The following is an 18,064-nucleotide window of genomic DNA, read 5'->3' on the forward strand; positions in this document are numbered from 1 at the left end:
GCAGACTGAGAGTTCCAGCTAACTCTGAAGTGTCTCTTAGTGCCACATTCCCTCTACTGTAAGGGAGAAGGCTGCATGGCAGAAGGTCCATGTATTGGCCACCAGTCTAAAATTAGCACATGCTTCCAGCTTGACATTTTAAACCTGAAAGAGTTTTGCATGTGGCATTTGCTGCCACTTGGGATTGAGGTTGGCAAGGCCAGCCTGAAGGGGGCTGATGTGTCCTTCCCCTTAGGCACGATGCCCATAATTCAAGCGATTGCCAGGGTTGGTAAGTGGTAAGTGAATGCCTGGGGTAGTGTCTGGCTGTGTAGACCAACCAGCTAAGCTCTCAACAGGTAGATAAGTGAGAGAGTTAGTATGAGCCAGGCCAATATGGTTTTCCATAAACATACTATGAATATATCAATATAGTTGAGGATACTCTCATTTTAGAGTTAGCACGTTGTCACTGAAAGAACAATGTGCTAAGCAATGGGAAATCAAGTACAAGAAAACAAGGCAGTCCACACCCTCAAGGAGCTTACAGTCTAATATTCTAGTGGAGGAGGAAGAAGACACAGTAAAGGGGAGCTGCAAAGATGGGAAAGGAGAAGATAAGACTGCTAGAGAGGAGATAGAAAAGTCCAGAGAGTAATTTGAACAGAGTGAAGTGAGAGTGGCTGGGTCCCCTCACTGCCTAGCTGTGACCCTTGGGGAAGTCACTTAACCCCATTTGCCTAGCTCTTGCCCTTATGTCTTAGAACTATTAAGACAGAAAGTAAGAATTTTTAAAAAATTGTGCTCTGTACCAGAGTCATCATTCAGTAAAGAGGTCCTCAGGGTCAGCTAAGCAAGTGAAGTCTAGAAATTCAGTTGAATCGGGAATGACTCCCTTTCTGGGACTTAGTTTCCTCATTTGTAAAATGAATAGACTGAACTAGACATTTGCTAAGTTTCCCTTTTACTCTGATTCTATGACCATTTGTATGAGTTTTGAGATGATTACATAGAAAGATGTCAAAAACTATAAAGTTCTTCAAGTGGGAAGCTAGATGGCATGCGATGGAAAGAGTGCTGGGCCTGGAATCAAGAAGACTTGTTCTCCTGAGTTCAATTCTGACCTCAGATACTTATTAACTATGTGACTCTGGGCAAGCCACTTAATTCCATTGGCTTCAGTTTCCTCATCTGTAAAATGAGCTGGAGAAGGAAATGGCAAACTACTCCAGTATCTTTGCTAAGAAAACCTCAAATGGAGCCACCATATCAGACACAAATGAACAAGTTCTCCTTGTAAACCTCAGTTGCTATCTATCCTTGCTTAACCTAATGCTGATTCTCCCTTTTTTGCTTAGAAGTTATCTTGTAGTGGGAGGGGGGACAATTGAAAAGTGTTGAAAAGTTTTTCATACTATTTACAGCTCCTTAGTGACTTAAAATAATAATAATTGTTTGCATGGAACCACAGGCCCAGATTTCTTCTCGTTTATAGTTTCTCATTTTCCCTGCAGGAAGGGGATGGCTCCAGCTCTATCATAACAGATCTCATATAAGGGAGGGGACAACTCTGTAAGACAGTAAGGCAGAAGGCAACTCTCTTAAGTAACCAAGGGAGAGAAGACTTGTGGGCTCTAAGACTAAGACAACTGATTCTATGTCATTGGCATAGAGAATTCCCTATTGATAGAACTCTTCAGGCAGAGGCTGGATGACTATCTGGTAGGGATGTTGCAGTTAGACCAGATGACCTCTGAAATTCCCTAATTCAAATATGGTGCCTTATACACCAAGGTCAAGATAAAAATTATTTGACTTCTCCTTTGCTGTTAACTTTTCCTTTTGAATCTTAATAGGCATACAGGAGAAGGATGACCATTGGTTGAATTTTGTAGAGGGATTCATATTTTGAGTAGAGGTCGGACTGGAGGATCTCTAAAGTTCCTTCCAACTCTGAAATTCTAAAATCCTATGAAGGCAGTGTAATTGATCAGAGGAGTAGGAGATAGCATCCTCTGGTCTCCCCTGAGGCATCCTGTAGCCAGCCTCTTAAAGCAAAGGTAACTGAGGGCAGCTGGATTGCTCAATGGATTGAGAGCCAGGCCTAGAGGCAGGGGGTCCTCGGTTCAAATCTGGCCTCAGACACCTCCTAGCTGGGTGACCCTAGGCAAGTCACTTAAACCCCATTGCCTAACCCTTACTGTTCTGCCTTAGAACCAATACACAGTATTGATTCTAAGATAGAAGGTGAGGGTTTAAAAAAAAGCAAAGCTAACAGGTTTCTGAGCTAGCTGGCTTTGCTATGCTGCTCCCCATAATGCAGAGCTGACTTTATCATCTGAAGGAAGAACAAGAGAGCCAGAGTAGTTCTGGGGCATTTGCTTACCCAGATGAAGTTCCAGTCACATTTGTCTTTGTGTTCCTTTTCCTAGTGTCTCACTTGGGATAAAATGCAGGCTCCTAGAGGTCTTCAAGCATAGCATACCCTGAAGGGCTCTTGTAGGCTGGCTGTGTCATAAGACCCATGAGGACCAGGTCCCTGACACCACCTCCTGGGCCCTTGTTCATTCTCTCAGACATTCTTTCCATACTCTCTATGTAAACTAAATCCCTTATTTATGCACTTGGTTGTTTATCTTAGATCTGTAGCCCCAAACAAACACTACTTATGCATCACCAAATGTATGCATGGAAAAAACGCAACTGAATAATATTCAAACATAATGTTATGCAAGCTCACCTTAAATATTTTATTTTGCTGGGAAGCATTTTTTAATAACTCACGATTTTAAAGCCCAGATAGAGTTTCTCCGGCTGCTATTCAAATAAATGAACTTTCCACTCCATATTGCATTACTTTTTTTTCACATTTTAGAGTCTGGTAAAGAATAAGAATGTTATACCATTTTTTTTTCTTTTCAATTGTGTGTTTCATGAGCTAAATTTTATCCTCCAGGACATGGAGAATATCCAATTCTCTAAATGCGCATAACAGAAGTCTGTATATTTTCAGACGAAAAGGTCACATTAAATTAAAAATTTAAGAACTGTTATATTTCAGTTTCTCAGAAGAAGAATGAACCTTTATACTTCTTAGTTCCTATTTCAATGGTGTTTTAAGGTTAATAAAGTACTTTTCCTACAACAACCCAATGAGGCAAGTAGTACAAACATTATCCCCATTTTACAGATGAACAGATACAGATTTAGAGAGGCCAAGCCCTTTCCTCAAGTTCACAGCAAGTGAGTGGAGTAGTGAGGAAGAGACTTCCTTAGGACCTAAAAACCCATAGTGGGGATAGGGAGAAAACTCCAAGCACTACCAGGAAGAGACACCAGATTATGCTTAAGCTGCTGCTGAGAAGGCCATAAATGGGGGAGCTGTTTAGTGTCAAGTCAGAGCCTGGGAGAAACTCATTTGTGATGGATTAGGGGAAGAGATAGGAATCGGGTGCCATCTGGGTGAGTGTCAGAGCCAGTCTTCATTTTCCCAGCCATTAGGGCACAGAGTTCTTACCTTTATGGTAGGATTGGGTATAGTTATGCTGAGGAAAGGGTGGCCCATTCCCCAGTGTATAGTCTATGCCCCCAGGATCCCAAAACCTCTGGAAGGAGGTAGGAGGAAATGGATAGTAAAGGGGAGGAAAGGGGTACAGGATAGGGGAAATATGCCAGTAGTAGTGTCCTTCTACTCTAGGATGGAAGAATATGTTTGCAATGGAATGGTTGGCCATTGGCCTATAGGAGAGGGATGTAGTGGTATCAGAGCTATCAGAGGATGGTGGCTCAGAGCTAGTTTGGAAGTGGGAGAACCACAATGTGGCCCACAGGAGTTGAAAACATCCTCACCCTTATATTGGGCATCTTGAAATAAGCTGCAAATAAGTTACAGCCATGGTGCCAATATAATTTTACAAATGAGGCAGAACATGTAGCTCAAGGCCTCAAGCTCCAAGATTATGAGGACCAGGCCCAATTTGGGTTCAGATGACTAAATAATAAATCTTTGGCTTGTTTTCCTTTTACTCAGAGCTCTTTCTGGGAAATCTTAGCATATAGTTCATGTCTAAATCATTGTGGATGTGGGTAAAACTGCCAGTACCTGTGCAAACATGCCAGGATAACAATGCATACTAGGTATAGGACAGTCTTTAGTTTACCCCAGAGGAAATGCAAAAGGTGTATAAAGGACTCATAGTAGCCCATAAACAATTGACAGAATTCTCTGTCTCCAATTAATACCACTTTCCCTTAGGGGCTCATGCTGCAATGGTACCAGACTCAAATAGAAAGAGGAGAGAGGAGGGGGAAACTATGCCATGCAAAAGGATTCTTCCAAATTGGATATTGACTTAGAAAACCACAAATTAACATTAACTATTGTATTTTTTTTAATTTATTTTTAAAGTATTTCCCAATTACATTTTAATCTGGTTTGGGCTTGTACTTGAAGTGTTGAGGGCTGCATGCCCTGTTTACCCAATGTATAGTACCCCAGACTCACTGTTCCACCTGATTTGTAGTTCCCTAGTAAGGGGGAAACAAATTTGTGGGTGCTAAAAAGAAGTAGCAACCCTCAAAGGTCCAGTGAGTCCTACTTTCATCCCCAAAACATCTCCAGGCATCTAGTTTCATGGAACTACCCTGGAGTCTTGCCCCTAAAAAGCAAACTACCTTGGGATTGGGAAAGAGACAACCTCTTTCCCATTGGATTTGCACTTTCACCTAACTCATGGTAGTAGCAGGGGACAAAGTTCAGGTCTCTTGTTATCCCATTTTATAAGTCAACTCCTTGCCACATGTGCAGTCTTCTCTTCAAAAGGCTAACATTGCCCAGGAATCTCCCATTTTTTCTCCATAAGGCTGGGTCTCCAAACTCTCTAGGGACTCACCATTAGGGAGCTTAATGGTTGAGAAACTGGTCTATATAACTCTTGGTCAGGGCAAATGAGAATGGAAAAGAATCAAGACAGCTTTTATTCTTTTTTAAAAAACCCTTACCTTTTGTCTTGGTATCAATTCTAAGACAGAAGATCAGCAAGGGTTAGGTAATGGGGGTTAAGTGATTTGTCCAGGGTCACATAGCTAGGAAGTGTCTGAGACCAGATTTGAACCCAGGTTCTCCTGAATCTAGCCCTGGCATTCTATCCACAGCTACCTAACTGCCCTCAGTATTTACGCTTGCTGGGCTGTCATTTGACATGAAGGAAAGACCCCAGGCGCAATAAAATGTGTGGTATGAAAGCATTTAAAAGATATATATCTCTTTCCAAAATCTCAGTTCATAACTATTGCCAGTTTCCTAATTTGGTGGGGGGGGGGGTGGAATATGATTTGCCTACATTGACCATAGTAGTTAAGGCCGAAGGAGAGCTTAGAGGTTCCTTTAGGCCAGCCTCTTTATTTTATTTTATTATTTTTAAAACCCTCACCTTCCATCTTAGAATCATTACTATGTATTGGTTCCAAGGCAGAAGAGTGGCAAGGGCTAGGCAATGGGGGATAAGTGACTTGACCAGGGTCACACGGCTAGGAAGTATCTGAGGTCAGATTTGAACCCAGGACCTCCCATCTCTAGGCCTGTCTCTCATTCCACTGAGCCACCCAGCTGCCCCCTAGCCTCTTTATTTTATAAAGGGGACCAAGTCCCAGAGAAGGAAGGCCACTTACCCAAGGTCACCCAGATACTGACTCCAGATCCAGAGCTCTTTCCATTATACCACACTGCCTCTCTGTTCATTCCGATTTGGCTTCAAGGCAGTTGGATGCTGACTACACATATGGTAGACTCAAAGGACGTGTGAAATTTCATAGGCTCATAAGATCTAGGGCTGGAAGGAACATTAGCCATCACTTAGTCCAACCTCTTTATTTTAGAGAGGAGAAAACTGATATAATGTGTGGGTTTGTGCATGGGGCAAGAGGGAGCTTTCCCAAAGTCATATCTTACAGAACCAGGATTCAAGCTGCTATCTTCTGCCTCCATACCTGGTGTCAGTGCACCAAAAACATCTTTCAAGAAAGGATAGAAAAAACAATGAAAACACAAAGTGATTGAAATTTTTTGGGAAATGGCAGTGGATATGGTCATGCCCTTTTAGCAGCTGACAAATGCCCCAACCTTGCCAATAATCTGGGCTTCCAATGTGAATAAGTAGCTCATATTTTTCTTTCCACTGGAGACGACCCCATCCTGGCTTTCTGAAAGCAGGCATGCATGTCATCTCCCACCTCATTTTCTTCTGAGTGTAGGAGGGGAAATATTATAATACAAACTGTTCTGGCTCATGATAATCTATTTTACAGTTGCATGCAAGAAAAACCAATCCCAGAAAACCTGGCGAAATCCCAGTCAAATCTCTCCACATCTGTTTCTGTCCCCTATTCTGACTCTGACTTTATGGTCCCTGTCTTGCATTCAAAAAGCTTTGTGTGTGTGTGTGTGTGTGTTTGTATGTGTGTACGCGTGTGTGTGAGTGCATGCACACATAGAAAATAGCTCTAGAAATAGGCAACACAGTGTTAGAGCCACCAGCCAGCCAGATTTGATTTCAGAGAAAGTGGGGTACCTTTGGATCAGAGTGGGGAGGGGATAAGGACCTCTGCAAGGAGATGTTGGCAGCCTCTGCCTGGGGCTCAAAGATAGCATTGGAAGGCCTGGCTTCAAATCTTTTGTCTGCCATTTACAGCATGTGCAACTTTGGGCAAGTCCCTTTTCCTCTCTGGGTCTCAGTTTCACCATATGTAAAGGGAAGAAAGAGAGGTTACTTCTTTAAGGTTCCTTTTTTGACATTTCTTAGAGATAGCTAGGTGGTGAACTGGAGATAGCCCTGGGTCTGGAGTCAGGAAGACCTGAGTTCAAATTCAGCTACAGATACTCACTTAGCTGTGTGACCCTGGGAAAGTCACTTCACTTCTGCTTGCCTCAGTTTACTCTCCTGTAAAACGGGGATAATAACGGCACCTACCTTGCAGGGTTATTGTCAGGATTAAATGAGATAATATTTGTAAAATGCTTAACACAGTACCTGGCACACAGTAGGTGTTTTTTTAAATTTTTTTTTAAACCCTTGTACTTCGGTGTATTGTCTCATAGGTGGAAGATTGGTAAGGGTGGGCAATGGGGGTCAAGTGACTTGCCCAGGGTCACACAGCTGGGAAGTGGCTGAGGCCGGGACACAGTAGGTGTTTTAATAAATGTTTATTCCCTCCCTCTCTCCTCCCCTTCCTCTTCTTAATAGTATGAGATGAGAAACATAACTTGTTTTTTCTGCCCCTTAATGGCACGATTCTGGTCATGGAAATACACTTTCAGAACACAGGGGAGGACTACAAGGTTTCTCTTTAAAGCACACACACACACAAACCACTAAAACATATTGTAATGTGTTCTGGAGATGGAAGATACAGGTGGGGGCTATATCTTGTACAAGGTTGAGAAATGTCAAAAATGGGGGCAGAAGGAGGAAGTAATGCAGACATCCCCCTAGAGAAAATGACTTCAACTCTAGGGATGTAGTAAGGATTTTGAATTAATGGGGCCCCAGAACTTTAATTCAAGTAATTGGCAGTGACTGGGGCAGGGGAGATAATACAGTATAATGAAAGGATTCTTAATGTAGGGGGCATACATTTTTAAAAAACTGGATAAATTCTATTCACCAATAGAATTGGTTTCCTTTGTAATTCCATGTATTTGATGCCCTTCACTTTTAAAGTGTGATTTTGAAGACGGATCCATAGGATTTACCAGATTGCCAAAGGGCTCCATGATAGAGAAAACATTAAGCACTCCTGGTACCCTGGAAGGACTATTTGGTCATGGAGTCAGGAGAACTGGTCTTTATCTCCTGGTTCTGGACGTCACTGCCTTTGTGAGTTGGGGCAGTTGGGGCAAGTCACCAAAACTCATTAGGCCTCAGTTTTCTCTTATATAAAATGATTCGTTTGGACTGGTTGATCTCTGAGGTCACTTCTAATTCTAAATTCTATGACCCTACAGAGTTACCTAGCCTGAGTCAGAGGCCATAGTGAGAGGAGAAAGAGATATGCTACCCCAATAGCTGCTGAGGTCCAACTTCTAGCTATTGTACCAGGTCTCAGTGTTTAAGGGTGTGTGCACCTGTGTGCGTGTGTGCATGTGAGAGACAGACAGAGACACAGAGTTGGCAGGCAGAGGGGTGTGATGATAGAGGGCTAGCCTGGCAGCCAAAAAGACCTGATATCAAATCCTGCCTCTAAAGCTATGGAAACATCAGCACAACATTTAACCTCTTAGTGCCTATCAGGCAACTTTCTAAGACTATAAATAGGTGAGGAGTTACTGATATGCATCAGTGTAAGGAGTTTCTATACAGGGAGTTCTAATAGTAATAATAATAACTAACATTTATATAATACTTACTATGTGCTAAGCACTTTGCAATATTATCTCATTTGATCTTCACAATAACCCTGCGAGGTAGGTGTTATTATGATGCTCATTTTACAGTTAAGAAAAATGAGGTAAACGGAGGTCAAGTAATTTGCCAGTTCCAATGTGAATAAAATTAGAAACCAAATAAACCAAAAACAAACTAGACCAAAATAAATAAATACAAACCTTGTAATTCAAATTATATATACATATAGTATTGTATAATAAATACAAATAAATCTGTCATCTTATAGGATCACAAGATCATAAATTTAAAGTAGGAAGGTGCCTTATAGGCTATGGCCTTATCCTCATTTTATAGAAGAGGAAACTGAGGCATAGAAGAGTAAAGTGATTTGCACAAGGTCACACAAGTCACAAGTATCAGGGTGAGAATTTGAGCCTGTGTCTCAGAATAGATTTGATGTTCTTCCTGTACCACTGTATCTCCTCTCATCAATGTAGGAGTTCCCTTCAATGAAGCAGTTTGCAACTCATTCTTGCCTGTCTATTCTTTGCAACTCCTTTCTATGTCTGTCCATGAGTTTGTCTCAGGAGGTGCATCCTATATGCTGAAGGCTTTCTTTGGTTTCTCCTAACATTGCAAGGGTACCAGTGGAGCTCTCTAGTGTAAGAGAGAGAAAGGGAATACAGGGGAGGAGAAAAGAGGGGAGAGGAGGGAAGAGGAACAGAGCAGAGCAGAGGGGAGCAACGTGGTGTACTATATAGAGAACTAGCTTTGAAGCCGAGAAGTTCTGAGCTCGAGTTCCACAAAAAAGTCTGTAATTTGCAGAGAAGGTGCCCATCTGTATTGGTAGAAGGGATTTCTTCATCCCTGGAGTTCCTTACACTGTTGTGTATATCTGTGTATATTTTCTATATACACATTAAATACACACACACACACACGCATACACACACAAATATAGAGAGCGATCCATATGACAGAGACTCAGTCCTTGTAAGAACAGGACTAGATCACCTGGAATTTGTTCTCTATAGGGAAGTCCTAGATGAGGAAACTCCCTCTATCAGTGGAGGTCTGAGCCTTCTCTGCAACTTTTCTTCTTAGAGAATTTCCTGGGACACACAGAAGGAATATAATGAATGCTCATTGGATTGGACTGGCTAAATACTCAAAAAGTGAATTGTAGTAGGGATGAGACTTTTGGTTTCTGTTACTAAAAGCCAGCATTTATGTAGCACCTACTATGTGCTAGGCTCGGTGCTAAGCATTTTTACTCGTTTATCTCCTTTGATCCTCACGAAGACCCTGGGAGGTAGGTACTGTTATTATCCCCATTTTACAGATGAGGAACTGAGGTAAACAAGGTGGAGTGACTTGCTGCCTAAGATCACACTGCTGACAAGGTATCTGAGGTCAGACTTCAATCCAAATGCCAGCTCCAGCACTCTTTCCACTGCCCCAACTAATGCTTCGAATAACTCATTAGTCTCTGCCAACAGTATTGCTGTGGTCCGGTAAGGAAAACTAGGAAAGTGACAGGTGCTTTTTATTGTCTTATCTCAATGGGCCGGTCGACTGGCTATAGCCAGAAGGTACTCCACAGCCTTTGAAAAGATGTTGCCTGAACCCTAGTCAGTTTAAAGGAAATCATTTTGCCCAAGTGCTCTTCTTATGGGTCTGGGCTATAACTTCCTTCCCAGTACAGTGTTATTTCCTATTGAGTTTTTTTTCTGTTTGTAACTGCAGCCTTAGCAGTTAGGACCTTTCTCTCTAGGAGACTTCCACATCATTGTTTAAGCTCATGTCTCTCTGGTCCCTGAACGACTCTTCAATTCAAAGAAATTCAGGTAGCACCTACAGTGCTAGGCACTGTGCTAAGCACACTTTGACAAATGTTTATCTCATTTGATTCTCACAACAACCCTTTGTGGAATTCTGGAGGTAGAAGGGACCTCATGGGCCATTCCTTCCCACCCTCTCATTTTATGAGCTGATGCCCAGGGAGGGGAAGCTGACCATCCCAAGGTGCCACAGTTCGTAAGTGGCAGATCTGGAATTCAAACCAGAGGCCTCTGACTCCAAAGCCATCATAACATGGAAACCTTCTGCAGGTTTAGGTAAGTGGTTTGGCTGAGGTCATTCAGTCAGCAAGCTTTAGAAGATGAGATATCACTTAACCTCTCAGTGGCCCAGGCAACTATGGGGGTACAAACCAAATGGGGGACAGCTTGGGCAGGAGTTATCTCCACTGATGGAAGTGAACATCTGGATCCAGGGAAAAAATATGCAAGGCTGTGCTAGGGACCCAGTATCCCTGAGAGCATTTTCATGACCACATGTAAAGCAATTGAAAGTTCTTTGCACTAAGTATTTTTATCTTGAAGCTCTGGTTGCCCTGAAACAAAGGGATTCATTTACAGCCTAGTGGAAAGAGGGCTAGATTTGGAGTCATAGGAAAGAGGTTCAAATCCTAACTCTCTTCCTTACTGTAGCCTTGACTCCTGGCTCTGCCATGTGCCTTGGGCAAGGAACCTATCCTTTTTGACTCCTCCATTTCCTCCTGGGCAAAATGAAGCAGCTGGGCTAGATGGCCTACGACAGTGTTGGTGAAGTATTGACACACCTGCCCAGCTGGTGTCCTCTTCCCCCTCTTCTCAGTGCCTGAGAACATTTTTGCATGCCCCGCCCCTCTGTCTAGCCACCCAAATAGAGCACTTCCTCCCTCCACTCTCTGGGGTAATGAGTGGGGAGGGGTGGGTGACTCACAGGCAGCTTGAAGTTGCAGTTTGGGCATGCAAACTTGAAAACCTTCACCAATACTGGCCTATGAGGTCCCTTCTGACTCTATGATCCTATAATCATCCTTGGGCCTCAGTTTCCTCATCTATAGAATGAAGGGACTAGATTAGATGGTCTCTGAGGTCTCTTCCCATTCTGTCTATAATCCTGTAATCTTCCATGGTCCTCAGTTTCCTCATCTGTAAAGTGAAGGAGTTAACATAGATGACCTCCAAAGTCATTTTGCAATCTGAACCTCAATTTCCTTCTCTGTAAAATGGGTCACACCACCTTCCTTACTGGGCCATTGTGAGAGAGACCCTTTGCCAACCTCAGAGCCCCAGAGAGACAGGAATGGCTGTTATTTATTGTTATAGAAATGGGAGCTATTCTTGGGCCTGCCACCTGTGCAAGTGAGTGAAACCAGACTGACCTCGGTGAGCTCTCTGATCTCACTGGGAAGGCATCAAATAAAGAATACAGTTCAGGGGCGCCTTGAAAAGTAACTTTATAAGCAAAGAAACAACCAAAGCAGGAAACCACTTTCTCAGTGGCTGTGCAGGAGCTCTGGTTCCTTCTGAAGCACCAGGAAGTAGAAGACAACTGAGAAAATTCTGCCCTGAGGAACCTCAACTATGTGAATAAAGAAACTACCCAAGAGGAGATGTGGCTGTGTAAGCCCCTGAAGAACCAGAGCTATATATAGGCCAACTTGGTAGGGCTGGGGATTTAGTGTTCCTTGACCTAGTGAGGCAATGGGGCTCTTTTTCAAGGCACTCTAGCCTGGCAGCAATATCTGAAGGCCTATTAGTTCAAAAAACATTGACAGAGAATCTGTTCTGTGCAAGGACCCTGGATAAGGCCAGGCACTAAGAGGATGTGAGGAAGAAACAAGATGGGGTTCTAGGACCCTAGTACTAGAGCTAGAAGGGACCTCAGAGGCCATCTAGTCTAACTCCCTCATTTTACATATGAGGAAACTGAGGCCCAGAGAGAGGAAGTGCTTTGCTCAAGTGCATATAGTAGGCAAGCAGACTAGAATCCATTTCCTTTTTTCCAGACACAACCTGATCACTGCCCTTAGGGGGTTTATGGTCTAGCAAAGTTGCAAGTGAGCTAGTAAGATATTGAGGGAAAAAACCACTTCTTTCTTGGCTTCATGTAAAATGAGGGGGTTGGATTGGATATTCTTCTAGGTCCATTGCAGTCTGAGATCTATGATCCTATAATAGGTCTCTTCCAACTAATTACCCAACATTCACCTATGATAGAGGAGGCATTTAAACTATGTTTTTAAAGATGAATAGGATTCCAATAAGCAAGGGCAAGGGGTGATGCATTCAGGCAGAGGGAAGTTTGATCATGGGCAAAGACAGAAAAATGGATATTTGAAGAACACTGAGCAGCACCCCCCACACACACACCTTTGACTGGAGCTAACACTGGAGTATGTGTAGAAGAACAATCAAAGACAAGACTGGGAAAACAGAATAGAGCCAGAGCCTGGAGGCCTTTGAATTCTAGGCAGAGGGCTGAAGACTTGTTTCCATAGGCCATCCTGAGCCACCGAAATTTTCCAAGCAGGGGAATGACAGGACCAGGCCTGCCTATTAGGAAGATTAATCTGACAATTGTGTGCAGAGTGGATTGGAGGTGGGAGAAGCTGGAGGCAGGAAAACCATTTAGAAGGGTTTTTTTTAATTTTTCAATTAACAAAAATCGATCTTCTCTTGTGATCTTCCTCCCTTAGGGAAAAAACCACCTTGTAACAAACACGTTTTAATAGGCCAAGTGAAAGGTAATGAGAGCATGGATCAGGGTAGGAGAATTTTAAATGGAAAAGTGAGGATTTTAAAATTTATCTTTCCCTCTCTGCTATTTTTTTCAAGGGCGAGCAACCAACACTATATACCTTTTTGAAGTATAGAGAAAAAATACTGTATATTAGGATAATGGTTTCTAGTTAGTTTCTTTTTTTTAACCCTTAACTTCTGTGTATTGACTTATAAGTGGAAGAGTGGTAAGGGTAGGTAATGGGGGTCAAGTGACTTACCCAGGGTCACACAGCTGGGAAGTGTCTGAGGCCAGCTTTGAACCTAGGACCTCCCGTCTCTAGGCCTGGCTCTCAATCCACTGAGCTACCCAGCTGTCCCCTCTAGTTAGTTTCTAACCGTCCTCCTAATGATTCCTAGGATCACAGATCCTAGCTGGAAGAGACCTTGGAGGCCAGCCAGTCCAACTTCCTCATTTAACAGAGAAGTAAACTGAGGCCCATGGAAGTTAAGTGACTTGTCCAAGGTCACCAGGCTAGTAATGTACCTGAGGACAAATCTAGATCTAGGTATTCTTGAATTTCAACTCCAGAATCTTATGCATTCCTATCACAGCTGCAGTTCTGATCCACAGAAGTTTAGGAAATACCTACCTACCTGCTCTTTGCCATGTCCCAAGGATGCCAGGATGAAAAGCTGCCCAAACCCAGACAACCAAGGAACAAGACTGTTTGGGGGCTATAGCTCTGCCAGAGAAAGGTCTTGCCAGGCCAGCCCTCTTGTTCTCACTCCCTACTGCAAAATTTGTTCTGCAGTACGAGGACCAATAAGTCTGGATTTTGCTTTTGCAGGTTGCCATCAGGTGTTAGAAAGCCTGATGTCCTTTGTCAAGGTTTGAGGTGAAAGCTGCTTGCACCCTTCCTGCTCCACAGATCTCTGAGTGTACTAATGCTCTATTACATATGAGTTATTATTATTATTATTATTATTATTATTATTATTGGTTAGTAACTGATAGCTGAGAGCCCATTATCTTCTAAGTTTACTGTGTACTTTTTCCTAAATGTATTCCCTTCCGCTGGTCCACACTAAAAGCTCTTCTGTCACTTTTCTTCCCCACTACATTTTATTTATGAACCTGCATTGTTTCCCAAGCTACTTACATTTTATAGCTCTCAATAAATATTTATAAACCTGAGAAGACATTAAAAATGTTTAACATTAAGACTGCGCAAACCCAGAGAAATGGTAGCCCTGGGTTCTGTTCCTAACTACATTATTGTGACGTTTTGCTGGGCTAAGGACCATGTCTGCTAACTTGGAATTTACTCAGTGTCTCAACTTAATTTTTATTTAATTATGAAATTCCTAAGTGGTCAGAAAGAGGCAGAGGGCAGCAAAGCTAAGCCTTGGGAGCAGGAAGACCCGAGTTCTTTGGCACAGCAAGGGGTTTGTTTATGGGTAAGTCACCCAATCTCTTTGAGACTAGAGGTTAGAGGCAGTTAGGTGGATGAAGTGAAATCCTGGAGTTGGGAGGACCTGGGTTCAAATGTGATCTCAGGCATTTCTAGCTATGTGACCCAGGGCACATTACTTAACTCTCTTTGCCTAGGGCCCAGGCCTTATTGCTCTTCTGCCTTAGAACTGATACTAGTATCAATTCTAAGACAGAAGATAAGGGTTTTAAAGAAAGGCAAGGTTACATTCTAGCTATAGAGGGGAAGTCCTACACTTTTTAAATCACAGGAAAAAACAAAAAAAATTACAAAGTATCTGGAACCCACTTACTATCAGTTAATATGTATCTGTGTTCAGCACTGTATTGACCTCCATCAGGAAAGCCAAGACATTTATAGATCTCCATCTAAAAAAGCAGTCCACAGAGGCCCAACTTCCTCCATTCATGGATAAATGAACTTAGCCTTGAAAAGGGGAAGTGACTTGTCCAAGGTCACATAAGTAGGAAGTTACAGGGCTATGATATAAACCAAGGAATTCTCACTCCAGGGCAGCTAGATGGTACCGTAGTGGATAGAGTGCCAGGCCTGGAGTCAGAAAGACCTGAATTCAAATCAAGACAAACACTAGATGTGTGACCTTGGATAAGTCATTTCACTCTGCCTCAGTTTCCTCCTCTGTAAAATGAGCTGGAGAAGGCAATGACAAGCCACTCCCAGATCTTTACCAAGAAAACCTCAACTGTTACTCCTAATCCAGTGCTTTTACTACATACTGCCTTCTTTACCTTACCAGTCATTTAGACTGGTTCTTATCAAATGTAGTAGATAGATGGCTAGGTTTGAGCTTAGGAAACCTGGGCTCCAGTTTCAGCTCAGCCACTTACTTACTATGTGACCTTGAGAAAAAAAACTAACCTTTTCTAAAGAAAGCCTCACTTTCTTCATTTGCTGATCTGGGCAATATGACTAGGGGGCTCTGAACACTTAGATGCTGGTAAGTATTTCTCCTCTTATCTTAAATGATGTAACAGAAACATACTTGATAATTTTTGCAGTTCTTCTAGTTCATTCCAAAATTTTTTCTTTCTTTTTTTTCCATTCCAAAATTTCCTTAATAACCTCTTCCCCTTTCATCTTTGGGTCATTTCATGCCCTCGGTCCTGTGGGGCCAGTATTTATGGGCCTCAAGTTTAGGGAAAACGCTGTTGTAGGTAATGAGAAGCTATTCTAAATTCTGAAGAGAAAGTATGTGCTTTAGGATGATTAATCTTATTTCAAGGATGAATTAGCAATGGGGAGACCAGCTTGGTGACTGTTAGAACAAATCTAAGTTTGATGTGACTAGGGGTGGTTGAAGTAGAAACAGTTACATCAAAAAGAATGTCTGCAAGTTGGGTAAGTAGATATACTATCTGGCATCACAAGGTTAACATGGAGTAAGGAAAATCACATAAATATAGATGGTGCATCTAGGTAGCACAGTGGATACAGCACTAGGCCAGGAGGTAGGAGGATCTGGGTTCAAATTTGACCTCAGATACATACTAACTGTGTGACCCTGGACCCTGGGTGAGTCACTTAACCCCATTACACACACACACACACACACACACACACACACACACACACACACACACACACACATACACACTCTTATAAACCAAAAGGAGCTCAATTTTGCTCTTAAAGGACCTAGGTTAGAAACCTGGATTGGACTCTAACTGTGTGAACTTACCTTGGTCAAGTGACCTGACATTCTCAGGGTGAGAGTTTCCTCCTCTCTCCAATAAGTGAGTTCGACTATATGACGCCGAAGGAAGACCTCTTTCAGCTATAAAACTATGATCCCATGATCTATTATGAGCTTTGATGCTTCCCTCCAAAACCCGAACTCCCTCTTCCTTCTGGTAATCCTTCCATATCTTAGTAGACAGACTTTCTGAATTGCAGTGGCCAAAAACATCAACTGGAATCAACCTTTTATTTGATGAGCCTTTAGCTAGGCTGTATCTTCACATTTAAACTACAGGCCTTTTATTGTATTTGGCTTGAAGTTTCTAGCTTGTTATTACCTTGTTCTGCTGGAATGGTTTTTGAGAGCTCCATGTCATCTAGGAAATAAAATGTTATCAAACTGATCTTCAAAGCTGCCCGTTTTCTCTCAGGTGTGGAAAGGAGGTGGTGAGAGTAAGGTTTGAGTAAGGGAACTCTGCTCATGTGTGTGTTGCCTATGTCTGTGTGCTCCTACTAATCTCGCCGGTAGATGGTGAGGTCCCCTAGACAGTACTGTTTGCTGGGGAAATTGTGCTGATTGCATCAAATTGCCCAGCATTAGAGGAACTTTTCCGAGATCCATGGCCACTCAAAAGAGCTCAGCCTGACAGTTTGAATATAAACCAAATGGATGAAAAATGCCTATTGTCTAGACCACATGCAGTTGGATGGCCCGTACATTAACTTAGTCCATTAACATGCATATCCTCTACTTTTATGGAAGCTGCAGATGGACAATGGCTTGAACTCAAGACGAAAAGAGTGGGCTGAATTGCATTTGGGAAATTGTATAATACTTTTAAAGACTCTAAAGTGCTATATGGTTAAAAGAAATTCTTAAGGCCCATTTAGCATACGCTAGAATAGATGATAATCTAGAGTCTAGACCAAAGAAGTATGGTGAGGGATGTTACCTAGTCAAAGTAAGATCAGAAAAGTTGTGGGTAATGTGGGGAGAGGAGGGATATCCCACACTGGTCTAGTCAGATGGCTAGCTACAGCAAGGAAGGGTCCACCCCTTTTGCAGGTAGGGTCAAATCCCTGAGGCGAAGACTTATAGGAGGACATAGAATAGAGTCAAATAGGCTAGGTGGGGGTGTATCAGGTATGAGCATACTTGGAGAGAATACCATATCTCTTGGCGTGTTGAAGGAGTGACCTTGGACAAATCACTTGTTTTCAAAGATCTCGGTTTCCCCCATTATGAAATGAGGGGGAGTTGGGCTATTTAAGAACTTTTTCCAATGTGACATGTTGCGATCTAGCACCCGAACTCATGACAATACTTCATCCTAAAGCTGGAGCAAGGGGCAAAGGGTCCCAGTGACCTGGAAGGGTGGAGAAGCTCAGTTGGCTAAACCCGAAGTTCGAGGCAGCTCTGGCCGCTTCAGCCACGGCAGCACCGACTGCTTAAGACACTGCCCCTAGAGGTGACCCCAGAAGCCTGTGTCCTCCAGGCTGCGGTCACCTCGGTCAGTCCCCACGACCTGGCCCGGGTCAGTTGTCTGGTTTCCTGGGAGCCGCCCGAGTTGGGCGCTTCTTAGAGTCCTTGGAGTGCCTAGGGGTATCCCATCTTGTCCCGTTCCCGATGGGTCAGGGGCAGGGCTCGGCACTGGCCCGCCCTGCGCCCGCCCCTCGGGCCGGCCTGCCGCCGCTGGCGCCGCCTCCCAGCCTGCCAAAAGCGGTGAGGCGCCGGGCGACGGCATCATTGGAACCCGCGCTGCAGCACCGCGCCGCTCACGCAGCGCCGCGCGCCCGGCGGCCCAAGGCGAGCTCAGCCTAGGCAGCGCGCAGCGCAGCCGGACGGCGGCGGCGGCGGCGGCGGCGTCAGGAACAGCGGCGGCGGCGGCGGCGGCGGCGGGAGCCGTAGCAGCCGCAGCAGCCCCATAGCAGTAGCGGCAGCAGCGGCGGCAGCGGC

The 18,064-nt window shown here is 43.5% G+C and overlaps 1 protein-coding gene across 1 annotated transcript in view; it reads left to right on the forward strand.

Moving 5' to 3' along the window:
• Positions 1-18,064, forward strand: part of STK26 (serine/threonine kinase 26) — a 137,526-nt gene that overhangs the window by 60,171 nt on the left and 59,291 nt on the right. Inside the window, exon 2 of the mRNA XM_044682689.1 lies at positions 17,750-18,012. Coding sequence (XP_044538624.1) covers positions 17,750-18,012 — 263 coding nt within the window. The remainder of the gene's footprint in view (positions 1-17,749; positions 18,013-18,064) is intronic.

The sequence above is a fragment of the Gracilinanus agilis genome, chromosome X (assembly GCF_016433145.1).
Source record: "Gracilinanus agilis isolate LMUSP501 chromosome X, AgileGrace, whole genome shotgun sequence".
Classification (NCBI taxonomy): domain Eukaryota; kingdom Metazoa; phylum Chordata; class Mammalia; order Didelphimorphia; family Didelphidae; genus Gracilinanus; species Gracilinanus agilis.